Source organism: Schistocerca serialis, chromosome 5 (assembly GCF_023864345.2).
Source record: "Schistocerca serialis cubense isolate TAMUIC-IGC-003099 chromosome 5, iqSchSeri2.2, whole genome shotgun sequence".
Lineage (NCBI taxonomy): Eukaryota > Metazoa > Arthropoda > Insecta > Orthoptera > Acrididae > Schistocerca > Schistocerca serialis.
This window is the reverse complement of record NC_064642.1, coordinates 810,491,875-810,519,664: the sequence shown is the minus strand read 5'-3', so window position 1 is coordinate 810,519,664 and position 27,790 is coordinate 810,491,875. Positions and strand designations below refer to the sequence as shown.

Below are 27,790 nucleotides of genomic sequence, written 5' to 3'. Positions count from 1 at the left end.
GATTCCAACATGCTAATAGCTGCCCCAGAGGTAAGGAAGTTTAATGTGTCGAGGGTATGCCCACAGATACTTAACATGCGTGGCCAGCACATAAGTTTTCATTTCAATTGAGTCACACTACCCTGTTAGGGGGCTTCTTACAGATGCAAGCAGTTCGTTCAAGGTACATTGTTGGTTAGGGTTTGGCTAGTTATTTTCTATGTATTTTGTGTTTATTAGCACATGCTCAGTTAGCCCCCAAACTACACTGAATAGCTCTTGTTGTTCACACTGCTACAGCAGACTGCAATGTGATTGAAATATAGCACTGTAGGCATCCAAATCGCTATTGATGGCATTCTCCTGTAAAAATGCATCAGTGGCAACTGGCATCAGTGTATCAGCCTCACTGATTTGTACCTGTACACACAGAACAAGTGAGACTTGTGTGTTTCATAGTGAATGACTAGGTGGAAGCCACTTCATACTGTGGACAGTGTTAAGGTGATATGCAGAAAAGTATATCTAATTTACAAAGAAGATAGTGTAGGTGTCTTGAAGTGTACTACGTGACATTGGTAGCAATGATATATGGCATCATAAATCACAAATACTGTAACAGCCTAGCACATGTTCATAGCAACACTGCAGAGAGCAACAATGACAGCATGAAGAACCAGCATAAAGGTGTGGGAGTTTAAACAATTGGAAAATTTTATATCCAGCAACTAAAGGAACTATATGCCAATTTGGATACACAGCTTAACCAACAAAACTATCATCAACAAGTGTGGTACTCAGTACTGATGACTTAACATCAGGCATTCCTGTCAGGGACTGCTGTTACAACTTTTACAAGAAACTAATGTAACATTTACACAAAATCCAACTGCAGTGCAAATTTGGATTCCTTGACATGCATAAGGCAAGTCCTACATCACTTGGAGGGGAAAGGAAATTTCAAAACTGAAGTCTTTAAAGTAATCTGTAAGAGCACAGTTTGACAGAACTACAGGCAATGCATCATTATCCCATTTTGGTATATTCGAGCATTTAATTGGGAAGCTGTTAGAGCAGTTGCTGTGGACAATTTTGAAGCAACTTTGTATTTTGGCCATGCATATCTCTGTGGTCATGGCTAACAGGGATGGAAGCTGATATTATGACAGCAGCAACACAATGTGACTAATGTGAACACATCCAATAAAGAGGAAACTGCAAATAAGAATTTTTTGCCGAGTAGTGACTTGAGTAAGAGCATAATTGGACTGGGGCAGCCCAACAACTAGGGTCCCAATGGCAGTCAAAACAAAGGAAATACAAGAAATTAAAATGGAAACAAAAAGTGGTAAAATAGGTAAAAACATCTGACTAAACACGTCCACAAATGTCCATAGCTCATTGAGGGGCTACAGCAGTGGTCTGGAATTAGTCCTCTGAAAGTGAACTAAATGGATTTTGGTCCACTCAGCTTGTGTCAGTTGCTAACAGGATGTGGCTTATCTTCCAGCACTGCAGTACCTCATGAGAAACAAGTACTTTTATTCACTCTGTGAAGGCAGTAAAGAATTCTCTGACCAGTCATTTGCACAGAAGTTGCTGGTGGTGACTGCACTGAAGTCATTCCATGTGGTACTGTGTTACAATCATTACTATATGCCTCCTACCAGATTTAAACACATGATAATGAATTTAATAACGGTTACCGAGAGCCAAGGATGCTTGCACACGGTAGACCAGAGTGGAGAACTGCATCAAACCCCATTCGGACTGACAACAACAACAAGAACAAGAACAAGAACAACTGCAGTCCATAAACTGAGTGAGTATGAGCCTAACACCAAGTGGTGCTTACTTTACAAACTGATTTTCTGCTACATCAGTTCCATACTGACTTCCCTCCTACCTCCCTCCCACCCACCCTACCTCCCTCCTTTCGCACTGCAGTTCTGCAAGTATGAAATGTCTGAGATGAGTGGCAGTATAGTTACTTCCCACTCACCAAATCTATCACTCTTACTGAAGGGTGCAGTGATGTAAGACAGATTGTGATTTAGTAAGCAAATTGAGTGCACGGTCTTGCTATTGTTAGGTACCACTGATTGGGACAAATGACTGACAGTCGAGATCAGATGGCCTCTAACAAAAGCTGTGTTTAGTCAGGCTGTGGAGGATGCATGGGGAAATTACATGATGCAGTGTCCACAGTTGCATTTTTCCTCCATTACATGAAGGAAGAACAATCTGTGGACAAAGTTCATTGCTGTAGCCCAGGATTCAGACAAGAAATAAACACGTTTTGTCCAACAGAAATTAAATGTCATATTGTTTCTCATTCTACATACAGCATGAGGAAACACATGTACTCCATCAAATAAATGCAGCATACAGACCAATTTCTATATATAAACACGATTTAGAAACTACAAATTATCCCACTGCCCTGTTTTCTTATTTGGTAATGAGAGACTTTCCAATTTGTAATTTGCCTGAGTGTGTGTGTGTGTGTGTGTGTGTGTGTGTGTGTGTGTGTGTGTGTGTGTGTGTGTGACAAAAAATAGCCCTAAAAAGGGGCACTCTTGATTTATTCATTTAATGTATATAGGCAGAGAGCAAGTAAAGAGAATGTAATACTCAAAATATTAAATTAAAATAAATTTATTTCAGGTACAAGGATAATGCCAACTAGAACTAGCTCAAATTTCCTTCTCTCATCTTTGATATTTTTCCGTCACCAAGAGATTTTGTGCTGGCTCTCACTGGCAGAACACTGCACAGCAGAACAAGGAAAGAAAGTAAAATGATCTCAGTCCATAACATTTTATCCAGAATGCCCCATTATTTCTGACTTCAGTCATTCACCCTGGCAATGAATCTGTGAGGCATTGGACCCATTTGTCAGAAGAGGCAACCCCACCGAGGCTTCAAAAAAAAGCAGTCCAAAAGAGCATCAGCCATAAATGGTGTGTTTCACAGCCAGTTCTCTGTGTGTTCCTGCTACTTACACACACATAATTTCCATTGTGTTCAAGTGAGCAGTCTCTCACAGCCAGTCCATTACATTAATGGATATCTTGGACAGCTGCAGTTGAATGAGCATACCTATACACAAGTGAATATTCTTCCTGTAGCATGAGATCCCCTCCACAATATAGCATTCACACTAAATGCAGCACCACTTTCTTAAAAATGTGGGCATACGGACTGCTACTGAGGCGGGGAAACCGGCGCCCCCGGCGGGGAAACCGGCGCCCCCGGCGGGGAAACCGGCGCCCCCGGCGGGGAAACCGGCGCCCCCGGCGGGGAAACCGGCGCCCCCGGCGGGGAAACCGGCGCCCCCGGCGGGGAAACCGGCGCCCCCGGCGGGGAAACCGGCGCCCCCGGCGGGGAAACCGGCGCCCCCGGCGGGGAAACCGGCGCCCCCGGCGGGGAAACCGGCGCCCCCGGCGGGGAAACCGGCGCCCCCGGCGGGGAAACCGGCGCCCCCGGCGGGGAAACCGGCGCCCCCGGCGGGGAAACCGGCGCCCCCGGGAAACTGGCAATCGGCTAGTACTACCTGTTGTCACCACTTATTTGCCATTATGTCTGGACCCTCGCGGCTGCTAAACTACTGTTTGGTCTTGGTAAGACAACTTATCTGTGAAAAAATACATTTTTTCACATTGCATTCAGATGTAGCTCTGTGGCTGCCAGCCAGTGTAACATTTCCTCACTGAGTTCCTGTTTTATAGTGGATCATTGTGCGTGCAGTACACCTTTCCTTGGCCCTCAACTAACTGCATCATTGGAACTGGGAAGTTGGTCACTCACTACAACTGCTTCGTATCTAGGGGAGGGATTAGTTGGCTCTTACAGGCAAGGTATGTGTTATCCTGCTGTGTGCTCAGTGTCTTGAGCCAGGCATTCTGCTGATAGTGCCTCCTTCAACAAAATTCTTTAAAATTCTGTTTACAGTAGGGGTAGACTTCTGACATTCCAAAGATTCATCAATCACACAGGTTGATATTTTATCCAAAGTTCCCAATACTCAGGCAACTTCCACTCCCATAGTCACCCTTGGGGTGAATTTGTATAGCTTTAAAAATGCACGTTACTACCCCTTAATATTTGTCATGTCAACACAGGATACACAGAAATTCACGACTCTGCCAGATATGTGACAAGCATGGATGGAAAGCCAAATCATCTGCATACTGCAGACGTTTGCTTAACCTTGCACAGCTTACACTGAGGACAGGCCACATATTTGAACAAAATTTCCTTAAACATTTTTGCCATTTATCAGCATGACAAGAGAGAAATCAGCATTGGACTAATATGCCATTTCTGATGACTAACACCTCTGACAATACCCCAATTACAGTCATCCACTCACAAGCAGCACCACAGAAATATCACAGTCAAGCAAACATTAATGGTTTGAGTTGGAGCCAGGGCATGGGTAACGACAATCAAAGGTGTATTCATTTCTTTCTTATGTCTGTTACTTGTAATTAGGGTCTCAGTGATGTTCTAAGGCCTTCCATGACATCTTCCACTGATCTGTGCCCGCAACTATTGTTGCTATGATGGTCTAACACAAGACTGCAACTCACCTCGCCATCATCTTCCTTATCTTCCCCTTCTCCCTGTTCCCGTTTTCAAGCACGATATGCAGTACACTAGGACTCCCGTACAAGACAAACATTGTGTGATGAAAACCTGAATAGTATTGTAAACCCCGTGAAGAAATTTGATCTCTTTTTGCTGTAGAAATGTTTGTGGAAGCGCACTTCACAATGTTGATATTGTGCTGGACTATACACAAGCACTGTAATGGAAAGTGAAGTTATAGTTTGGCACATGTGACAGATGAGATCTGATGGAATATGATCAAATGTTTTGTTGCAACACTTGGCTTACCTAGGCCTGCAACTGGATGATACTGTGAATCATTCGTTTTACTGTTTCTATTCTTTGCCATGAGGTCTGGTTTGTGTTCAAATAATTATATCAAACTTGGCACCCATTCTACATCTACATCAGTAAAGGCACATAATTGAGTACTTAAGATGCCAGCATCCGAGTTCAAATGCATCTGGAAGCTTTTAATTGTTGGCATTCTTTTTTCTGGTAGTTTATAATAGATTTAATAGATTATAGTTAATATTCTCTGACAAGTAGCTGACCCAGTAATGTTGATAACTAATTTGATAATGCTGCATGCCCATTCATTAGAGCTTTAATGGCTGTATGTAGGTGCAAAAGTACATCATTATTTGTTCACACTTTGTCAAAGTACTCTGGGAAATTTTAACCACTGCTTTAAACATTTAAGGATGGTAAGTATTAAGTGTGGTTATAGTAGTGTGTAACATTTCTTATCATGAACTGTTCAAGGTATCATGTTTCATTCTGTCTTTTAAGAAGAGCTCTTCAAATGTTGCTTTTGTTGTTGGTTATTTTCTCTATCATAAAACATTATAACTTTCATGACTTTAGCTACAGGTAGTTTAATAAATGTATCTGAAACAGAGTGAAGCCCATACACAACAAGAGCAGCTATTTCATTACTCAGACACACAATTCCATTATTTGCATAAATGTCAAAAAAATCTGTCTCTCTTTCTAGTGAATTTGCAAAAACAATTAAAAAATGGAAATGTGTAGCTTTGAACTCTGCACCTTCAGGTTACCGTGCAATGCTTCTATCATTTCACCATGGAGAATGGATTTGGGAAGAGCAGGTAATTTTGAGGCCTTAACCTTCATTCTAAATCATGCAGAGATATATTTTCAAGCTGCAAAATGAAGAATATGAGTGGCAGTGGAATACAAAAAACTTGTTTGTAAAACTGGTCTTCCATTCTTAGTTGCTTGAATGGTAGACAGTGAGCACTTAGAATCTGAATGCCAATAAATATACTAAGGCTAAGAGTGTGCTTATGTCAGTGATTTGAACCTTCTGAGAGTCAGGTCCATAACCTATGCAGTTAAGTAAGCGATCACTAGCATATGGGGCATACATGAATACTGAGTATCAGACACCTCACATTTACCACACCAATGACACTCATCTCCCCAAGATCAATCCCTGGTCTGGTTTTTACGGCACTATTACCAAATGGTCTGATCTTTCCTGGCTTTTGTCTAATAAGGCACAATTGTTTGTTTGCTGATGAGTGTACACTGACCCCTACCTCAGCACCTCAATGCCTCGAGCCATCGCAATTCTTCAGAAATGAATTTAACAATACCATGGAAAGCACACAGGCACGACAAAAAAAAAAAAAAAAAAAAAAACTGTAAGAAAGTGAGCTCTCAGTGAACAAGGCCTCTGTTATATATAGATAACATACACTCACATACTCACGCAAATGCAACTCTCACACACGTGATCACACTCTCTGGCAGCTGAAGCCAGGCTGCGAGCAGTTGCACATGATTAAACAGGCAATCACGTGGGGGTAAGGAGGAGGCTGGGACAAGGTGTGGGAGGGTAACAGGGTAGAGGTGAGCAACAGTAGATTGCTGGAGATGACCTGCAGGAGACAGGACATAATAAGGTTAAAGGCAATAGCAAAGAGGGTCACACTCAAATCAGTACCCTGAGGCACACCAACTTCCTGGTAAAGGTGTCTGACAAGGCAGTACCAACATCCCTTGAAAAATCAATACTTTAAAAATACCTGAAGGACATGGGGCATGTGACCTCAGAAGTGCCACATGTAGAGAGATCAAGAATACCCATCCTTCAGAAGGTGTTTTAGGCTTTCTGCAAATTTAAAAACACTGGCAGTGTCTGATATATCCACAGAAAACCATTCGCGACACACGTTGACAAAGTGATGAGATGGTCAGCTGCAGGACGGCCAGATCAAAATCCGCACAGTACAGTGGTCAGTGAATTGCCACACTCTAGTCACTATACCAGCCAGGCATGAATTACATGTTTCATCAGTTTGCAAACACAGCTTGTGGGAGAAATGGGGCAGTAACTAGAAGGAAGGTATTTTTCCGTACTGGGCTTGGGTATGGGTATGGGAATGACAGTGTCTTTATGCTGGCATCTGGCAAACGGCGCCCTCTGCCCAGATGCAGTTGTACATAAGAAAGAGCAAGTGCTTGCCCACAAAAGAAAGGTTTAGCAACATCTGAATGCAAACATCGTCCAGCACTGTGTTGGAGGATCGATAGGAAGTGAGAGCAAGTTCTCGCCCCCTCATACTAAAGGCAGCTTGTAGCACTCGCTAATCTGTCAAAATAAGGGTACTTCCCAAGCTTCCTCCACTTGTTTCTGGTGGAGGAAGGCAGAATGATAGTGGGTGGAGCTTGAAATCTCCGCAGAATAGCAGCCCAATGGATCTTGGTCCTGCAGGGCCCATACAACAGATGAGATAGTGGAACTGTTAGAAGAACTAGTTAAGGAAATCTAGCTAGATTTTTGCTATCCTGAAGGGTGCAATGACACTGTGCATGCAACTGTTCATAATGAATGCAGTTTGCCATCATAGAATGATGGTTAAAAACATGGAGAACACATCTCTGCATGTGAGTTGAGTCACAACACAGCTCAGTCAATCAAGGCACTGGGACATGGCACAGTAAAGATGAAGGGCGAGAATGGAATATTGTGTGGTGGTAATGATGGCATTTGTAAGATACTCTACCTGGCCATCACAACTGGAGAAATTATGTTACTCAAAGGGTGCCAGGGAACAGTAAATCTCGAGTCATCCCTAGAAAGTTGCCATTTGGGTGTGCATATATGTGGCGTAGGAGTCAGAAAATGGATAGCAAATGGTAAATGGTTGCTCGAGTACATACTAGAGACAGTGATGAGATGATGGGCAAATTGGGCAGTGCAGGAGATTTCCAGATATGGGTAGGAGTGCATGTGGTATAAAAGGAAGATGGGTACTCCCACGATAAGGCAAATGAGGTTAAGGTGACAGAAGTTCAGCCTAGAGGGCACCTCTCTGTCAGGTTCTGGGAGATTTCCAAAGAGAATGGTGTGCATTACAGTCAACGAGCAGCAGAAAGGGGTTAGGGAGTTGGCCAGTAAGGTGGATGAAGATTGTCCACGACACCGAATGACTGAGGGATGTAAACAGTACATATGGAAAAGTTCAGGAGAGGAATGTAAAACGCGGACAGGAATAGCTTCAAGCTGGGTAGTCAGGGAGAAAGGTTGACTTTGAACGTCCTTCCACATGAGCAGCATGACTCCCCTCTCTCCTCCTACGATATGGAATGCCATCTTTGGAGAGAGGGAGTCAAAGCAGACTGGGAAGAAACACAAAAGCTCAAATCAGTCAGGAGGATGCAATTTTGTTTCCTGCAGGCAGAGAACTAGCAGAGGCTGCGATTCCAAGAGCAGCCGCAAGTCATCTTTTTGGATTGAAGGCCACTAATATTCCATTGGAATAATGTCATGATTAGGAAAGAGGAGGAGGGAAGGAATGGAGAGGTGGCACCTCAGCGGCCATTCCTGTGTTACATTCTTGACTGCATTTACATAAACTTATGGCTCCTCTTTTTTGGTTTCTTAAACATTTTATTTTATCTGACACATTCCTGACCTTTAAGATTTGTGCCACATATTGGTCCTAAACAACAAGATGTATGAAAAAGAAACCACTTACTGGATAAAGGACTGTTTGCCATGGTCATGGGAGCTGGCAAGTAAGTCAATGCAAGATCTGAAAGATCACAAGAATGATCATTCAATTCTGTTTAATGTACCAGAGACCTATATTAATGTTACTGAAAGAAAATCCCTAACGACAAAAGTAACTAAACAGTTACTTTGAAATCACACTGCACAATTTGTGATGCACGTGCTTAAGTACACTAAGGTAGTTTTATTGAATTACTAATCAACACGTGTCAAACATAACAAACACTATGACAAGTATACCTCTCAAAGTAGTTTACTTGGTAGTTATTTCACAAGCAGGAGAGTATTTTCAGAAGAGTTTAGGAAGTTGGATAGGCCATGAATGTATGAAGGAGAATGAGTCTGATATCATTCTAGAAAGGTACTTTGAAATGTGTTTGCAATTGCGAGTACCTGTCATTTGTGTTTGTGATATTTGCTCAAAAATGGAGAAATCTCAGTTCCCAACTGCAATCAGTAAGCATTTTAGACAACAGTAAGTGATAAGTGTCGATTTTAAGGAATATTTATTGTCATGTTTAATGAGTATCAACTATGGTGTAACACATCGCTTTGGGAAAGGTGTACATCTCACAATGCCTATAGTACCGATGAACAATGGTCACCACCACAAAGTGATTATTTTTTTTTTTAATTCAAATGATGTCTTTAAACTTTTATACCCTTCTCTGTTGTGCATAATGTGGTGTCACCACCAGACACCACACTTGCTAGGTGGTAGCCTTTAAATCGGCCGCGGTCCGGTAGTATACGTCGGACCTGCGTGTCGCCACTATCAGTGATTGCAGACCGAGCGCCACCACACGGCAGGTCTAGAGAGACTTCCTAGCACTCGCCCCAGCTGTACAACCGTCTTTGTAGTGATGGTTCACTGACAAAATACGCTCTCATTTGCCGAGACGATAGTTTAGCATAGCCTTCAGCTACCTCATTTGCTACGACCTAGCAAGGGGCCAAAAACAGTTACTATTGATATTGTGAATCATGTACCATCAAGACAGACATTCATCATTAATCCATTAAAGTTAAGTATTCCACCAGTTAAGTCAGTTTTTCTAAATTCTAATTTCCTTGTCCTGTTCCAGACCTCACGCCAGCCTGCGTGAGTTAAAACGCATGCATTTTGGCCTCCTCTAGTAACACCTGCCAACCACAACACACAAAATCTAGTGGAGATTGCTGCAGCATATCTGCAGGGTGGGATAACGATAATTAGTTTATCGTTCTTCACAGTTCATGATGATTTCAGTGTTTTATTCAATCATGATGATGATGATGATACCTGGTTAGGGGGCACTCAATGGCGTGGTTATCAGCATCCACACGAATCCCCAAATTTTACATGGTCCAGCCATGCCACTTTCACAAATGATGATGGCAACACAAACAACCAGTCCATGGGTTTATTCCTTGCTGTCTCATTCTTGTTCAGCAATGTGCCTTCCCCCTAGATCTGTCAGCATCATGACAACTGCCATTACATCAGGAGAACGAAGATGAAGTCGAGCTGTCAGTAAGATTCTGTACACTAACCAATGACACATGACTTGACATTAATAATTAAAGAGAGTTACTTGTTTTAAATTAAGAGCCAGTATATGAGTGGTCTTTGAGATATTTTTTGGTTCATTTAGCAAGTAATTTAGACTTGAGATAGCATTTCAGTTAACAGTGCTAAAGAAGTTGCAAAGTTTGTGATGTCAGGAAACAGACTGCCATGAGAGATGCAATGAGACTGAAATGGAGATGAATAGGATATTAATAAAGGAGTTTATTTGATTAAGCAAGTTGGTAGTGTGCAGAGTAGCTCAGAATAGGAGGAAGTATTCTAACGGTTCAAAGCCCTGAGCTGATGAAATATGTCCTCACCCTGGGAGGAGGACAGGAAGCAGTGTGGGGTTCATTACATGCCACAGAACCAAACTTTATATGCTACTGGTGAAAATCACACTTGCTCTGCCAGTCTCATACGTGCATCCACTACTTTCACTCACCTGAGCGATGGGGCGCGTGCCTTCCTCCTCAGCAGGGCCTGATTGACAAAAAAAGAATTTGCGTGTTAATATAAAAAATACTTTATCTGCACAAGTAAAACAAACTAGTGATAAACTAAGTGTGTTTCAACATGACCTGATAAAGAACAGAATCAATTGTTTCTATCTTTTAGAAAAAGTACGGATCAGTGTATAATTGAGCATCTAATCTACTCAATTATAAACAACCATCAATATTATCGAGTTCCAGAAAGCGAGAACTTTATTCCGGTTGCACGCTTGCTATCTGAAGACTGGCAGGGACAAATAAATGTTTATTGTCATCATTTCACATAATTATTGATCAAATTTTAAAATCTGCTTAATAAAATATACAATCTTATGTTACACAGTTAACACAGTGTCACATTTAACATTTAGGAACTGTGTGTAAGCTTGTTTATGCACCTTCACTAATTGCATTCATGTACCGACATTATATTCATCCAGTATTTGGCAATGAGAGCACTTAGTGTTTTGCAGAAAACTTCACCATAATTTTAAATTATCATGAATTTCTCTCACAGATACCCCACAGAAAGTAATAGCAAAAATGTTTATCACTTACCACATTTTTGCTGTTTGTGCAGTAATAATGCCACATCAAACACATTCAATGTAACACTCCTTTCTTTACTTACAGATGGGTACAAGTAGTGAGGAGAATGAGTGGCAGGTGAGGCAGATTATTTCTCAGGTGGATATTTTGTAGAGGTGAGACAGAAAGAAAATCTGATGCGTATGGGAACAGGATGGATTAGGAGACATAGTAGGAATGAGGTGGAAGTGGGTTGTGTAGCATCTGGCTGGTGCTTTACAATCCTGCCTTATGCCACACAACAGAGGTATGTCAGTTGCTGGCATCTTAACAGGCTTGAAACTGAAACTCACCCTCAGTGCAGCGGATCTTGCCAATGACAGACACTGCACGGTTTCCACCCTGGAGCCATGCGACACTGGACAACTTAACAGTATTTCTCCGCTACATAGCCTTTGTAGGGGAATGTACAGTGGCTCACCAGCCAACCCAAGTTCCAGACTCGACATCAACTATCTACTTTGGAATGCATGACTATATTAATAAGAATGCGGCCCACAATATTGGCATTGCCAGTGCTACCTACAGCAGTGTTTGTCAGTTGTTACAGACAGAGTGCTCAACTGGAAGCTTCAAGAATAGTTTTCATATTAGTGGCAATCTTTTCATGCATCAGGGCATTCTCTTCCTTGCCTTCATCAGAAAGTTGTTTCATTTGCTTCATGTTGGCATGTACCATCTGTGCCACAATGAAACACTCTTCCTCTTGTCCACTCAGGAACATCTCTCTTCTAGTGCTTTTATAATTCCTTTTTTGTGTCTGGAAGCTTTTTACCAGTGTCTTGTGATCCATTAGGTAGCCTTCATCTCTGTGTTCAAGTGCTTCTGCATAGTGTTTGAATGGTTTTGCTCCGTGTTCAAATGCCTTGTGCCACTTCTTTCTTTCATCCTGGTATCTTTCTGCCTGCACCATTCCACATCATCATCCCTCCTTACTGATGTCTTGGCCCAATTTCTGTATTTTTCATCCAGGTGTGTGCCTCATGGTTGACACTGCCATCTCCTCCATGGGGATGACAGTTCATACTTTTGGCTGCTGTTACAGTCAAGACTTTTCCTCTGAGCACAGCAACATTGGAATCTAGGACATCATCAGTGCAGCTTGCAGTGCTCAGCTTAGCTCATATTAGTGACAACCTTACAGCATATCAGGAGTATTTTTATGTTGCTTGCACTAGGAAGCTGTTTCACTTGCCCAACATTATCATGTGCCTTCTGTGTTCCAATGAAGTTCTAATGTTCATGGCTACCTGAGCACATCTCTCTCCTTGTGCATGGATCATCCACATTAGGTGGGACATATGACCACGAGTGTGGGTGGCAGATGGGGCAAGGCAGCTCCCTGCTGGACTCCCTGTAGAGAGGTGAGGCAGAAAGATGAACAGATTGGTCTGGGATCAAACTGTAGTGAAAGTCTTGATGGGAAATATTTTATGAACAAAGGTACTGGCACCAGAGACAAATCTAGTGAACAGGAAGTGATACTGTATTATCAGCCATTCTCTCCAAAAGCATTGACACATTCATCCCACATGCTTCAGTTGTTTTCACTCTACTATACACTCCCAGCACCTTCATTTCAGAGGTGATCAGCTTTCATATGTTATAAAGTAGATCATAGAAACCTTATTTCTGCTGACTGTATTCTTCATAACCACCCTCCCCGTAATTCAAAAGACAGCTCCATAAATAATTGTAAACAATTAATTCCAAGAAACTATTGAGACATTCAAGACAAAATAAGGAAAAGAAAACAAATGTCTCCAGTACACTATCTCATGAGAAAGAAGAAAAACAGTACATCAAAAGAACAGTATCTGTACATTTGTGGTGGTAGATTTCCAACTACAGTCACGATTTTTATATGATTTTCATTAATAAAGACATGCATTAATTTTAGTTACAAGACACAGACATCAGTTTTCTTTAAGAATGAGTTATCAGTGAAAATAGATGTCAAATAGTATATACGTAGCAAATAATGTAACAAAGATAAATAATATCTACACTGTCTTTGCCATCCACAATTAAGCCAAAGATAGGAAGCTCCTTCTACAAAACATACTGTACTCACTTCTGTACCAACAAAGAAAAAAACACATTCTAGCATCACCTGTCAGCTTCGGGGTTCTAATTGTACATAAACTGAACAACAGATTACAGTACACAATGAAATGGAACATTCCTATGGTTGTGCAGATTCTGAAACAAACATTTTGGCAGGACCTTTATGTCTGATTGACCACAGAAAGGTTAAGGGAGTCCCTGAAAATGTTAGTATCAAATAACTTATGGTAGTGCTGAACGCATCAGCTATGACCATTTATAAACTAGATTCACACCCCAATATTTCCATTTAAGTTACTACCCTAATAGGGTGTACAAAAAGGTTCAGTTTTGAAATACAAATCATCCTCAGTTTCTTCTACTCACATCATTCATTCATTCATTCATTGGAGTCCCACTGTTTGATTAAGCCTCTTCCCTGGCTTCTCCTGGTATTCTGGTCTCAAGCTACAGGCATTGCAGCTTGTAGTCCATGTAGCCTGATATCCACTCAATGCCTCTCACCAGACTGTCACCTCAATGTTCCCCCCACTCACCTCTCTAGGATAGGAGCATGTAATTGTCTTATCCTATCTGTCACTCACCCCATCACTACATTTGTCACTCATCTCCACTACCTCCCCACTACGTCTCCTACTCCTGCCTGTTCCCTGTCCATTTTTCTGTTTCCTTTTCCCTCCCTGTAATTCTCAGCACACATATTTCCACAGCTATATAGGTAAACTTTGTATTTCTGTAAGTCAGTAAATACTCGCCCCAAATCAAAGTCCTCAATATTCAAAAACATAAATATAATAAAATATATTGTAATTTCTGGATTCTAATTAAATTGTGTATGGTGGACTGACTAAGGGGTTGCAGAAATCACATAGATAAGAACTATAAACCCACTATCCAATCAAAATACATGGGCACCCTTATGTAATGGGCAACTGAGCATTTTAATTCAATGAGAGGTGGAGCTACTGTTATAGGAAGTGAAATGATAAATGGACACCCTAGCTGCAAACAGGCGGTGATGTACTTCATTGGGGAAATGTTGAAAATGTGTGCCCCGACCGGTACTCGAACCCGGGATCTTCTGCTTACATGGCAGACGCTCCATCCATTTAATCATCATTTCATTTCTAGCAAAGCTGCATGGTTATCCATGGCAATTGTTCTTTCGGCAACAGATACTGCCGTCATATATATTATAGGAAGTGGCAGGTAATACTGTTTTGTAAGCAGAATTCATCAGTCAGGGATCTGAGTACACTGAACATGGACTTTTCTTTGCATTACACCTGAATAATTAACACAGGGATGAATTTCAGCCCTTCCAAACTTGCCCAAGTCAGCTGTCAGCGATGTGACAGTTAAGTGAAAATGTGAAGGAACAACCAATGCTACATGAAGTCCAGGCACACACAGTATGCTGATGGACAAGTGCTTCTATCATTGTGGTAGGAAATAGTAAAAACCAGCTTGCAGTTAGCTGCTGCAGTCACTCTTCAGTTTTGAGGTGCAGCTAGGAGCCCGCTAAGGAAATGGCTGTGTACAGGGAGTTAGAAAAACTGGTTACAGTGGCTGAGCAGCTTCTGGAAACAACATTTCTGTTCAACATAAAGTCACACTGACTGTAGCATAAAAACCCATGACTCCTGTTGAGTGGATGAGTGGAAACGAGATTTGGAGTGACAAACAGTGCTATACTCCGTGGGTATCTGACGGAAGAATTTGAATAGAGTGACTACTCAGTGAACATTATCCGCCATTAACTCTACTGCCAACAATGCAGTGCAGAGCAGGCAGTGTAACAATATGCAATTTCTCCTCTTTAACTTGTTTTCCCCTTATTGTACCGAGCGAGGTGGCGCAGTGGCTAGCACACTGGACTCGCATTCGGGAGGACAGCGGTTCAATCCCGTCTCCGGCCATCCTGATTTAGGTTTTCCGTGATTTCCCTAAATCGTTTCAGGCAAATGCTGGGATGGTTCCTTTGAAAGGGCACGGCCGATTTCCTTCCCAATCCTTCCCTAACCCGAGCTTGCGCTCCGTCTCTAATGACCTCGTTGTCGACGGGACGTTAAACACTAACCACCACCACCACCACCACCACCTTATTGTACTTCAGGATATGATAAATGCAGAAGGGTAAGTACATATTTGACAGTATTGTGAACTATACACAGCAGAGGAACAGTTCACAGACAACGACCGATTTGATCAGCTCAACACTTGCACCTCTCATGGATCAGCATTGTTAGGCAAAGGCTTATAACCAGTGGCATTCCTGAAGAAGGCTTGCCTGCCGATGTTCCAACCTGAAAGCGATGGATCGTCTTAGGGATTAGTCATAAATGGCATTTTCACTCCATACCCTGCGTCCAATATTTCTACCTTGTCTGGTATCAGCTATCAAGGAAGAATGGGCTGGCATCCACCTACAGAGATTTCGAAATGTCAAAGTGTCCCCAGAAGAGTTCAAGTCCTCAAAGGAGAACACAAAATCTTAATGTCCACTAATAGGTGTCCAGATACATTTGATTCTCTAGTGTACAGAGCAGGAATGTAAGCCTGCCACAGTGGGCTCTTACTCTTACTCACCAGGTGACTTCGCTGCACCTGCAGTACTGGGTCCAGCCTCTGGTGACCGTAGCTGCTGCTGTTCTGCACTGGATACTATTGTACACACAGAGAGTAAAACGTCTTTTAAGTACTTTATGTACTGCTTTAGTTAAGGCTGCAATTACGTGTAAATTTACTCTTACTCACCAGGTGACTTCACTGCACGTATGTCCTCAGCCCCAGTACTGGTTCCAGGCTTGGGTGTCCGCAGCCGCTGTGGTTCTGCACTGGATACTATTGTACACACAGAGAGGAAAACATCTTTCAAGCACTTTATGTTCACTTTAGTGACATGCTCTTAAATAATGGCTGCAATTGAGGGTAAATTTGCGTATTTTATCATGGACAATGATGTACTGAGGCTATAACCAATCTCTGAAGCCATAGTTACAAAAAGAAATCCACATTCATGGCATATAGGAAAAAAAAATTTTAAAAAACTTTGGACTGTGTTCACTGGGCGCCATGTTCACAGACTGTGCTTGTACGTACCACTCCAGAGGAGAGATGCACATATCAATGACTTCTTATCAATGAATGCCATTTTGAAAGAAGTTTTGTGTACACATTATGAAAAGAGCAATAGAAAACAACATGTCAAACATAAATGTACAGATATTGTTCATTAGTGTTATTTCTATTTTGTGTGTGGTGACTTACATCAGGGGACAATATGCACCTTCAGCACTGTATAGCTATCGCAGCAGCTTTGGGTGCCAAACTACATGTGTTAAAATAAGTATTCTGTGGGGTCACCACACTGTCCTGTAAAGCAATAGGCTGCCGAAGGAGTTATTTCAACAACTGATGTATGTTGTGAGACACAGAAGAGGAACCTTCAAAATTATTGTGAGTGTCTCTTTTATACTGAATGAAGGTGATCTTTTAGTGTAGTTCACGAGTGTGATGATGAAGGGAATAAATAATTTGTTAAGTCAAAAGTGACATAGTAAGTTATTTATTTAAATGTGATGTGTCAAAGGCATCAATTTTGAATTTTAAAGTAATTATAACAGAGTTTGAGAAGAAGTATAGAAGATAAGGTACAGAATATAATACATCATTGTATTAAATAATTACACCACATGACACCTGACTGCAGTGTTAGGGGACAAACGACATGAAAGGGAAGCTGTGTTGACAGAGGAGTGAGACAAGTGTCAGAGTCCTGCACAACTGAGTAAGCGAGCACAAAATGTGAGATCAGGAGACCACAGCCTAACTTGATAGGCTGCCCACACCACCTGTCATAGACATGCACAGAAGTTGTGACTGAGCCTTATACAATGTACAGATATAGTTTAAGTCCTTTTGGTCACACATATTATAAACTTGCCAGTCAGTACTATAGGCAAAATGTCAAAGGTGGTGGTGTATGCATTTATCTAAATCCCAAGCTTAAATTTAAGATAAGATATGAGGCTAAACCATTAATCATAGAAAAGAAAGTAATTGTTGCAGCAATTTGCAGATCACCATCTGGAGATACTGAAGTCTCTCTTAAGAATTTGGAAGAAATGCCAGACATTTTTCTCAAATGAGAACTCTGCCATAATTCTTTGTGGTGACTTTAATATTAATCAACTGGTCCAGAGTTCAGTAAAATACTTGTTTTTAGACATACTAAAAGCTTCAACTTGTTTCCCCACGTATCAGCTCCCACTAGAACAACAGATTCCAGTGAAAGCCTAATAAATAACATCTTCTCAAATGTGGTCACACATGAAGTTGCAGTTACAAATGTGAATATAGGATTATCAGATCATAATGCACTAACCTTTAATCTCACTGCAACTCCCAAGGAGGGGAAAATAAAAAGGAGTACAAACGATTTTTCTCTACTGAAAATTGTAATCAGTTCAAAAATAATGTTAAAAATGCAGTTTGGCCAGAGGTCTTGGCACAAACAAACACAAAAGATGCTTACAATACATTTGCTTCCACTTTTATGGCATACTTTGAAATGTGCTTCCCAAAAAAGCTTTTGAGTTACAGATCATCTGGATCCAAAGGGACCTGGAGTACATCCGGAATTAAAACATCAAGTGAAACCATGATATTACTAAGTTTTAAGTTAAAAACATGTCATGATCAGCAGTTTGTTGAGTATGTGAGAACATACAAACAGACTTACCGCAAAGTAATATCAAAAGCAAAATTATTAAGTAATGATAGATTAATAAGGCAGGCTAGTAACAAGTCCAGAATGATGAGGTAAAAAAAAAAAAGAAAAAAAATTTGGGTCAAACTAAAGAACAGGAAATCCATCTTAAAAATAATGAAAGTATCCCCATAGAAAAAACGCCATGGCAAACAATGTAAACAATTATTTTGTTAATATTCCCCTTACTTTAAGCAACAATTAACAGTGATGTCTCCAATGGTAAATACCAGCATGATGGCAATCCCATCAGACGAGCATTAAGTTCTAAAAGTCATTAAATGCTTGAAATCCAAATTGTCCTCTGGTTTGGATGATGTACCTGTATCAATAATTAAAAAATTGTTCCACGTGTTGTCGAACCTATAGTGCACATAGCAAACTTGTCCCTTAGTGAAGAGATATTTCCGGATAAAATAAAATCTCTAAAGTGATACCTCTACTCAAAAATGGTGACAGACATAAAATAGAAAATTACCAACCTATATCTCTTCTCCCATACTTCTCCAAAATACTTGAGGAATTTATGAAAATCAGGGTTACAAAATATCTAGAAAAACATAAACTAATAAATAACAGTCAACATGGCACAGTACAGAAACAGCCATATCGCACAGCAATAGTAAGAAATTTTGAGTCAAATAAACAGGTTGTTGGAATTAATCTAGATTTAGCCAAAGCCTTCAATACTGTGAACAATGTAATATTACTAGGGAAACTTGAAGCAATATGCATCAGGGGTACCGTTAAAAATTGGTTTGAATCCTATCTGCAAAACAGATCACAAGTTGTTGAGCTGAGGTCATCCAAGAATCTTCACAATTTTAAACCCATATCTGAACCAAAACAAATTTAAATAGTTGTTTCTCAGGGCAGCATTCTGGGCCCATTGTTATTTCTAGTTTATATCAATGACATACAGGCTCCAGACAGCCCAGCCAAAATTCTACTATTTGCAGATGACACGAGTATCGTAATTAGTGATAAAAAAGAATCACTGTGTACTACAGCAGAAAAAATGCTCTCATACATACAGTCATGGTTTTATTCAAGAAGTGATATCATGCTCCAATGTATTTACATCAGAGACGAAAATGGTAAAATAGGTCTAAGCAATAACCACACATGTAAATTACTAAGAAAGTACTTTGATCAATTCTTGAACTGTAGATAACTGAAGTGTTAGCTAGAATTTCCAGATATTTGATGAAAACATGGAAGCAGATCTACCACCTACAGCAAACAAACAAACAAACAAACAAAAACCCTGAAAAACAACAAAGCCAGTGGAGAAGAAATAAAATCATGTCAACCATAACTGGTGTCAAGCAGAAATGACAACTAACCTTCAGATTATGTCTGAAGAAATATGGGAAACTGAAAAGATTCCAGAAGACTGGAAAGTGGCTCCTATCCATCCTGTGCACAAAAAAGTCATAGGCATTATCTAAATAATTGCACAGGTATGTATCTGTTGCCAGTGGGCTGTATTATATTTTTAACAATATTACTAAACAAGGTAGAAGTAACACTTGACAGCCATTTGGGAGAATATCAGAGTGGATTTAGAAAGATCGAATCTGGCTCAGAACAGAATTTCAACTTTTAGTCCATACGAATTTTAAGACATAGTTTTAACATTTACAGGTTTTAGAAAAGCATTTGATTGACAGATAAACAGTGGGTAAAGTGACTAGAGAACTTGGCATTACACTAAACTAGCAAACCTTATTCGTGAAACACCCACACACTGAAGCATAAATAAAGTTTTGGTGTGAAACACCTAAGGCACTCAAAATAACAGGTGAAATGCAGGGTGACAACATGTTTCCACGCCACCTCAACTGCATCTTAGAGGAAATAGTAAGATAATTGAAACAAAAGGCAAATAACACAAGCTGTCACAATGAGACTGGAGACTTCAGGAAAAAGAGATACTGAAATTCAGTGTCTAGTATTTGCAAATGATTATGCCATTCTTTATAAAAATATAACAAATTCAGAAATACAAATCAACCTCTTAGAAGGAATACCTAACAAAGCAGCTTTAAAAGTTTCTGTAGGAAAAATGTTTTAGGGCAAACATAAAAAAATGACCCAGAAATCCTAGTAACAGGTAATGAACTGATAAAGAGGGTTTATAAATTTAAATATTTGGGAGGAAAGATTCAAGGCAATGGCTTCAAAAATATTAGCTGTAGACAAAATAGTATGTAAAATGGAGAAAGCATATGATATAAACATGAACATTTACAACAAGGTGTGTGTGTCTAAAAATTTGAAAACACAGCACTACAGCACAGTAGTAAAACCAGAATGTCTCTATGCAAGTGAATGTTTAATGTTGAATTATGAGTTATACAAACTTCAAGTCCTAGAATTAAGAATCATTTGAAAAATACTCAGGCTGCTAGGAAATCCATGAGCAGATTGTTAAGCATCTTTGGGACAAGATGTCAACAACAGGACAGATTCAAGTAGTTAGGAAAGATTTGGAAAGAAATACAAGAAAAAGACCCAGCAGAATGATAGGATTTCAAGAAGAAAGTGTTGCAAATGGAAGCATTCCAAGGCAGGAAGAAGAAGAGGAAGACTGGGTCAGAATGGTCTGAGGAAGAAAAAAGGATAGATAGTGAAGACGAAGGAAACCTGGAAGAAGAACAAAGGAGGAAGCATTGAAATTAGTATGTGGTCATTAGATACCCCAAACAGAAAAACAAAAAGAAGAAGAATGTCTGTGATGTCATTAATATAAAACATCAATATCAAGGGCCCCACACACTTCCTTGGAGCACATCTACAGTTACATCTACAATGTTCCATACAGTTCTATGCAGTGTCCTATGTACCGATATATCTTCAGCCTTGTCACGAAACTCATTTCATTTGTACATATTTTTTATTTAAACCACCCACCATCAATGCATTATGATGTTGGTACATCATTAGAACATTAAATGTTGGGAGCAAAAACAGAGAGACATCTTAAGTGAACACTGTGCACTGTGTTATTGTTACTTATGCAGCCGATACCAATAATGTAAGAGTGAGCACACAATGTATGCTTTAAGTCAGCCTTTCCCATCATTGTGTTTTGTGTTGTTGGGGGCATTACATGTGATCTAAGACAAGTTCATATGCCTAGGGATCAAAGGATACAGTTGTCTTTTCCACCATTTTTACGAAGTACATTACCTTGTTCTCACTTAATGTTGACACATTCTTTTAGGTAAATTGTCATTCTATGAATATTATGTTGACACAAAGCACTGCTACATTTTAATTTAAAATGGCTAAGTCGGCAAAATGAGAACAGTGGAGTTTATGAATATGTGGTTTCAATGGTAATGTTTTCACCATGTATGGGGATAATGCCATGGGACAGAGCATGGCAAGGAAAGATTTTATAATTTAAAGGATGATTGTTTTGACATTATTGACCCTCCATTTTCAGAAAGACCTTCAACATTTGATGAAGATCATCTGGATGCATTAATCCACGATGGTGCACATCATTGAACTCAAGAACCAGAAAATGTGATGAAGTATGACCATTCCGTCACTGTGCAGCATTTGAATACAAAGGAGAAGGTTCAACAATAAATCATATGGGTACCACATGCCAAACCATATAAATCAGTGGTTGGCCGTATGTACATTACCCTCTTGCTTGTTCTTGATTAGTGGGTGAATACCACTGACCATTTCTAACCTGTATTGTTACTGATGACTAGAAATTTTGTTTTTATGCTAATGTAAGAGAAAGAACGGAAAGGAATGCTTTAGTCCAAACAGAGCAGCAGTGCCACATAGACATTTGAGCATCCACACAAGATAATGTTATGGATATTGTGCAGAGGTCCGGTGTTAGAATATTGCTGCGGGGTGTGGGAGCCTTACCAGGTGGGATTGACGGAGGACATCGAAAGGGTGCAAAAAAGGGCAGCTCGTTTTGTATTATCACGTAATAGGGGAGAGAGTATAGCAGATATGATATGCGAGTTGGGATGGAAGTCATTAAAACAAAGACGTTTTTCATTGCGGCGAGATCTATTTATGAATTTTCAATCACCAACTTTCTCTTCTGAAAGCGAAAATATTTTGTTGAGACCAATCTACATAGGTAGGAATGATCATCAAAATAAAATAAGAGAAATCAGAGCTCCAACAGAAAGGTTTAGGTGTTCGTTTTTGCCATGCGCTGTTCAGGAGTGGAATGGTAGAGAGACAGTATGATTGTGGTTGGATAAACCCTTTGCCAAGCACTTAAATGTGAATTGCAGAGTAATCATGTAGATGTAGATGTAGGTGACCATGTGGTGTACTACGAGTTGCTTGCATGAGGTGAAACTTTCCTGTTGGTATTTTTTGTCAACAACAGACATCTTGCAGATATAGTTCCAGAAAAACATCCAGGAAGACTGTGTGAAGTGGTGCTATTCCACAGTAACAGTCACCAGCATTCTGCTAGACTCTCAACAAACACTATAGAACAACTGGGCTGAGAAGTCATTTTGCACCCACCCTTTTCATCTGATCTTGCACCCTCAGATTTCATCTTCTCTGCTCTCTGTTCAATGATCTTGACATACTTCCTTTGGAGTGAAAATACACTTTGAACATGGCTCTTTGCTACAAAACCACATGATTTCTACAGTTGTGGATCCAGAAAGTTATCCCAACAGACTGAAGTGAACAGCGAAACAAATTATATTATTTATGATGATTTAAGTCTCCAGTATGTATAGTCTGAGTTGTTTTAACTTGTAGGAAACACTACAGTGTTATGCATCAGCCTAAGACGTTCGATTGGCCATGAAAGGGTTAATCTGGAAATAAGCAGTAAAAGGCTAAGCCAGGAATTACATTGTTGCGTTCTGTCCCTCTGCCAACCAGATAAATTGGCATAAACCTGCAGGCCAACTGCGTGAGGAGTTGTGATGGACAGATTTAATGCAAATGTCATAGAGGGGATGGGGTGGCAGAGGGTGTAACATAGGAGGTACAGGTACAGGTACAGGTACAGAGCTAGGCATGGGAAAGGGCAGTGTAGGGGTGGCTAGTACTGAGGGAAGGATTGTGAAACTTAAGTTAAGGGGAACTCCAAAATTTTCAAATTAGGGAAGCTGGTATGGGAGTAGAGGGGGCGAGAGGAGTATGAGATGGGTCTCGAGAATGCAGTACACAAGTTGTGAAGCCACCAACAAGTCAGCCACCTTGTACTCAGTAGCATGTTGTCACCGGGTAGTCAACAACACTCTTGGCAGGCGGGGGATTGAGAGTAACTGTGGCACCCAGATGGATCAGGCTATTTCACACATCAGTCAGGTGGCAAAATTCATTACTACTTATCGTAGTGTGCCTATTTGTAATGTTTGCTTAACATTACAATGACAAAGTTCTAAATGTCAATTTGGTACTTAAAAATTTGTCTTTTTTCTCTTTGACCACATTTCCCTCACAATTTACCACAGTACACATTTTCAATGCAACTGCACATTTGTAACCAATCTTTCGTAGTTACAATAACACCGCCAATTTTCAGTATGAATTATGTATGACATAATTAACATCCAGTGTTAAGTTATAGTATAGAGTTTTTAAAAACTGTTTCACAAAAATTATTTAGCACACCACCAATGGAATATTAATGTCAAAGAAAAAGATGAAAAATAAAGTACCACATAATAAAATATTAAAGTCGTAATTTTAATGTGTAATTAAGCTACTGAAGAAAGCAAATATCTCACCTGCCAACAGCTCCTCCATCCTCAACTTCTGCGGCATCTGCAAAAATATTAAGAAGCTGAATAACTTTACATCAACAGAATTTGAGTGTAAATCAAACATCTTCATATGTGGCAGTGGTTGTCTTCTCACTGCACATGCTCATTTTAATGTCAAGAAGTTGCTAAATTAAAATAGTGATGGAGATAAGGAATCAGGTGCTGTGGCATGTACATACATGTGGAATTTTATAAAAGTGAGATTGATGAAAACTGCATAATGATCCAAGTGAAGAACCACAAAATATTTTAATTTTAATTGTCTGAATTCATTACAGCTGCCATATACAGCCACTGTCACAGAGAAGGACAAAGGTGCCCACAAAAAGCAAGGCAACATTGGTGTTTGGAGGCTGGTGTAAGGACACTGCCAGTGACCGAAATAATGGTACAGCTTTGTTTGCTGGAATGAACACCCCTCATGAAAGGGGAAAGGAATAACAGACCATTATAAAATTACAGACTGTCACAGTTACGAGATAGAGAAATTATGTCATGTACAATTCTGATAGTGTCTCCATTGGATTTCAAGTTACTGAGAACCAGCAGATCCCAAAGTGTTGAGCCACAGCAGTTCACGTAGTACACGTCGCAAATGACATGCCATGTAGTGTAGCAGAGTTGTGGCAGCTTACAACTATGTGACTCACTTTCTTTTGTATTAGTAGTGTGATGTTGATAGGAAGCCATAAAGGCCACATGAATACCGAGAATCCTGATCGAAACACTTTAAACTATCTGCAAGTACTGTAATGACTGCATACCTACAAAACTGGAGGACACTGGCCTCAACAATACATTATGATTTTATGAGCTTTGTCTATTTAGGGGTGTACTAACCTGTTCCAGAGTGTTGTTGTGTTAGAGTAATTCTTCATCAAAGTTCATATTTTGGATTCCAACATGCTAATAGCTGCCCCAGAGGTAAGGAGGTTTAATGTGTCGAGGGTATGCCCACAGATACTTAACATGCATGGCCAGCACATAAGTTTTCATTTCAATTGAGTCACACTACCCTGTTAGGGAGCTTCTTACAGATGCAAGCAGTTCGTTCAAGGTACATTGTTGGTTAGGGTTTGGCTAGTTATTTTCTATGTATTTTGTGTTTATTAGCACATGCTCAGTTAGCCCCCAAACTACACTGAATAGCTCTTGTTGTTCACACTGCTACAGCAGACTGCAATGTGATTGAAATATAGCACTGTAGGCATCCAAATCGCTATTGATGGCATTCTCCTGTAAAAATGCATCAGTGGCAACTGGCATCAGTGTATCAGCCTCACTGATTTGTACCTGTACACACAGAACAAGTGAGACTTGTGTGTTTCATAGTGAATGACTAGGTGGAAGCCACTTCATACTGTGGACAGTGTTAAGGTGATATGCAGAAAAGTATATCTAATTTACAAAGAAGATAGTGTAGGTGTCTTGAAGTGTACTATGTGACATTGGTAGCAATGATATATGGCATCATAAATCACAAATACTGTAACAGCCTAGCACATGTTCATAGCAACACTGCAGAGAGCAACAATGACAGCATGAAGAACCAGCATAAAGGTGTGGGAGTTTAAACAATTGGAAAATTTTATATCCAGCAACTAAAGGAACTATATGCCAATTTGGATACACAGCTTAGCCAACAAAACTATCATCAACAAGTGTGGTACTCAGTACTGATGACTTAACATCAGGCATTCCTGTCAGGGACTGCTGTTACAACTTTTACAAGAAACTAATGTAACATCTACACAAAATCCAACTGCAGTGTAAATTTGGATTCCTTGACATGCATAAGGCAAGTCCTACATCACTTGGAGGGGAAAGGAAATTTCAAAACTGTAGTCTTTAAAGTAATCTGTAAGAGCACAGTTTGACAGAACTACAGGCAATGCATCATTATCCCATTTTGGTATATTCGAGCATTTAATTGGGAAGCTGTTAGAGCAGTTGCTGTGGACAATTTTGAAGCAACTTTGTATTTTGGCCATGCATATCTCTGTGGTCATGGCTAACAGGGATGGAAGCTGATATTATGACAGCAGCAACACAATGTGACTAATGTGAACACATCCAATAAAGAGGAAACTGCAAATAAGAATTTTTTGTCGAGTAGTGACTTGAGTAAGAGCATAATTGGACTGGGGCAGCCCAACAACTAGGGTCCCAATGGCAGTCAAAACAAAGGAAATACAAGAAATTAAAATGGAAACAAAAAGTGGAAAAATAGGTAAAAACATCTGACTAAACACGTCCACAAATGTCCATAGCTCATTGAGGGGCTACAGCAGTGGTCTGGAATTAGTCCTCTGAAAGTGAACTAAATGGATTTTGGTCCACTCAGCTTGTGTCAGTTGCTAACAGGATGCGGCTTAAATTCCAGCACTGCAGCACCTTTGAGAACAAGTACTTTTATTCACTCTGTGAAGGCAGTACAGAATTCTCTGACCAGTCATTTGCACAGAAGTTGCTGGTGGTGACTGCACTGAAGTCATTCCATGTGGTACTGTGTTACAATCATTACTGTATGCCTCCTACCAGATTTAAACACATGATAATGAATTTAATAATGGTTACAGAGAGCCAAGGATGCTTGCACAAGGTAGACCAGAGTGGAGAACTGCATCAAACCCCATTCGGACTGACAATAACAACAACAAGAACAACTGCAGTCCATAAACTGGGTGAGTATGAGCCTAACACCAAGTGGTGCTTACTTTACAAACTGATTTTCTGCTACATCAGTTCCATACTGACTTCCCTCCTACCTCCCTCCCACCCACCCTACCTCCCTCCTTTCGCACTGCAGTTCTGCAAGTATGAAATGTCTGAGATGAGTGGCAGTATAGTTACTTCCCACTCACCAAATCTATCACTCTTACTGAAGGGTGCAGCGATGTAAGACAGATTGTGATTTAGTAAGCAAATTGAGTGCACGGTCTTGCTATTGTTAGGTACCACTGATTGGGACAAATGACCGACAGTCGAGATCAGATGGCCTCTAACAAAGCTGTGTTTAGTCAGGCTGTGGAGGATGCATGGGGAAATTACATGATGCAGTGTCCACAGTTGCATTTTTCCTCCATTACATGAAGGAAGAACAATCTGTGGACAAAGTTCATTGCTGTAGCCCAGGATTCAGACAAGAAATAAACACGTTTTGTCCAACAGAAATTAAATGTCATATTGTTTCTTATTCTACATACAGCATGAGGAAAAACATGTACTCCATCAAATAAATGCAGCATACAGACCAATTTCTATATATAAACACCATTTAGAAACTACAAATTATCCTACTGCCCTGTTTTCTTATTTGGTCATGAGAGACTTTCCAATTTGTAATTTGCCTATGTGTGTGTGTGTGTGTGTGTGTGTGTGTGTGTGTGTGTGTGAGAGAGAGAGAGAGAGAGAGAGAGAGAGAGAGAGAGAGAGAGAGAGAGAGAGAGAGAGAGGTATTTTGCACATTTTTGGCCGAGGCTGATGGGTGGCAATAGAGTGGGAGAGAGATGAATTTGACATAACAAAAAATAGCCCTAAAAAGGGGCACTCTTGGCTTATTCATTTCATGTATGTAGGCAGAGAGCAAGTAAAGAGAATGTAATACTCAAAATATTAAATTAAAATAAATTTATTTCAGGTACAAGGATAATGCCAACTAGAACTAGCTCAAATTTCCTTCTCTCATCTTTGATATTTTTCCATCACCAAGAGATTTTGTGCTGGCTCTCACTGGCAGAACACTGCACAGAAGAACAAGGAAAGAAAGTAAAATGTTCTCAGTCCATAACATTTTATCCAGAATGCCCCATTATTTCTGACTTCAGTCATGCACCCTGGCACTGAATCTGTGAGGCATTGGACCCATTTGTCAGAAAAAACAACCCCACCGAGGCT

The 27,790-nt window shown here is 40.2% G+C and overlaps 1 protein-coding gene across 1 annotated transcript; it reads left to right on the top strand.

The window, feature by feature from the left end:
* The first annotated feature begins 1,275 nt into the window (after positions 1-1,275).
* LOC126482241 (proline-rich protein 2-like) lies at positions 1,276-24,255 on the top strand. The gene is made up of 4 exons (XM_050106220.1): positions 1,276-1,336; positions 1,490-1,611; positions 3,195-3,488; positions 24,172-24,255. Exons 1-4 carry the CDS (start codon positions 1,276-1,278, stop codon positions 24,253-24,255), a joined length of 561 nt encoding a protein of 186 aa, XP_049962177.1.
* The last annotated feature ends 3,535 nt before the right edge of the window (positions 24,256-27,790 follow it).

Coding starts and splice junctions, on each gene's coding strand:
- LOC126482241 (XM_050106220.1), top strand. CDS start 1,276: ATGGCAGTCAAAACAAAGGAAATACAAGAAATTAAAATGGAAACAAAA. Junction 1,337..1,489: donor AACAAAAAGTGGTAAAATAG/GTAAAAACATCT, acceptor CTTATCTTCCAG/CACTGCAGTACCTCATGAGA. Junction 1,612..3,194: donor CACTGAAGTCATTCCATGTG/GTACTGTGTTAC, acceptor ACTGCTACTGAG/GCGGGGAAACCGGCGCCCCC.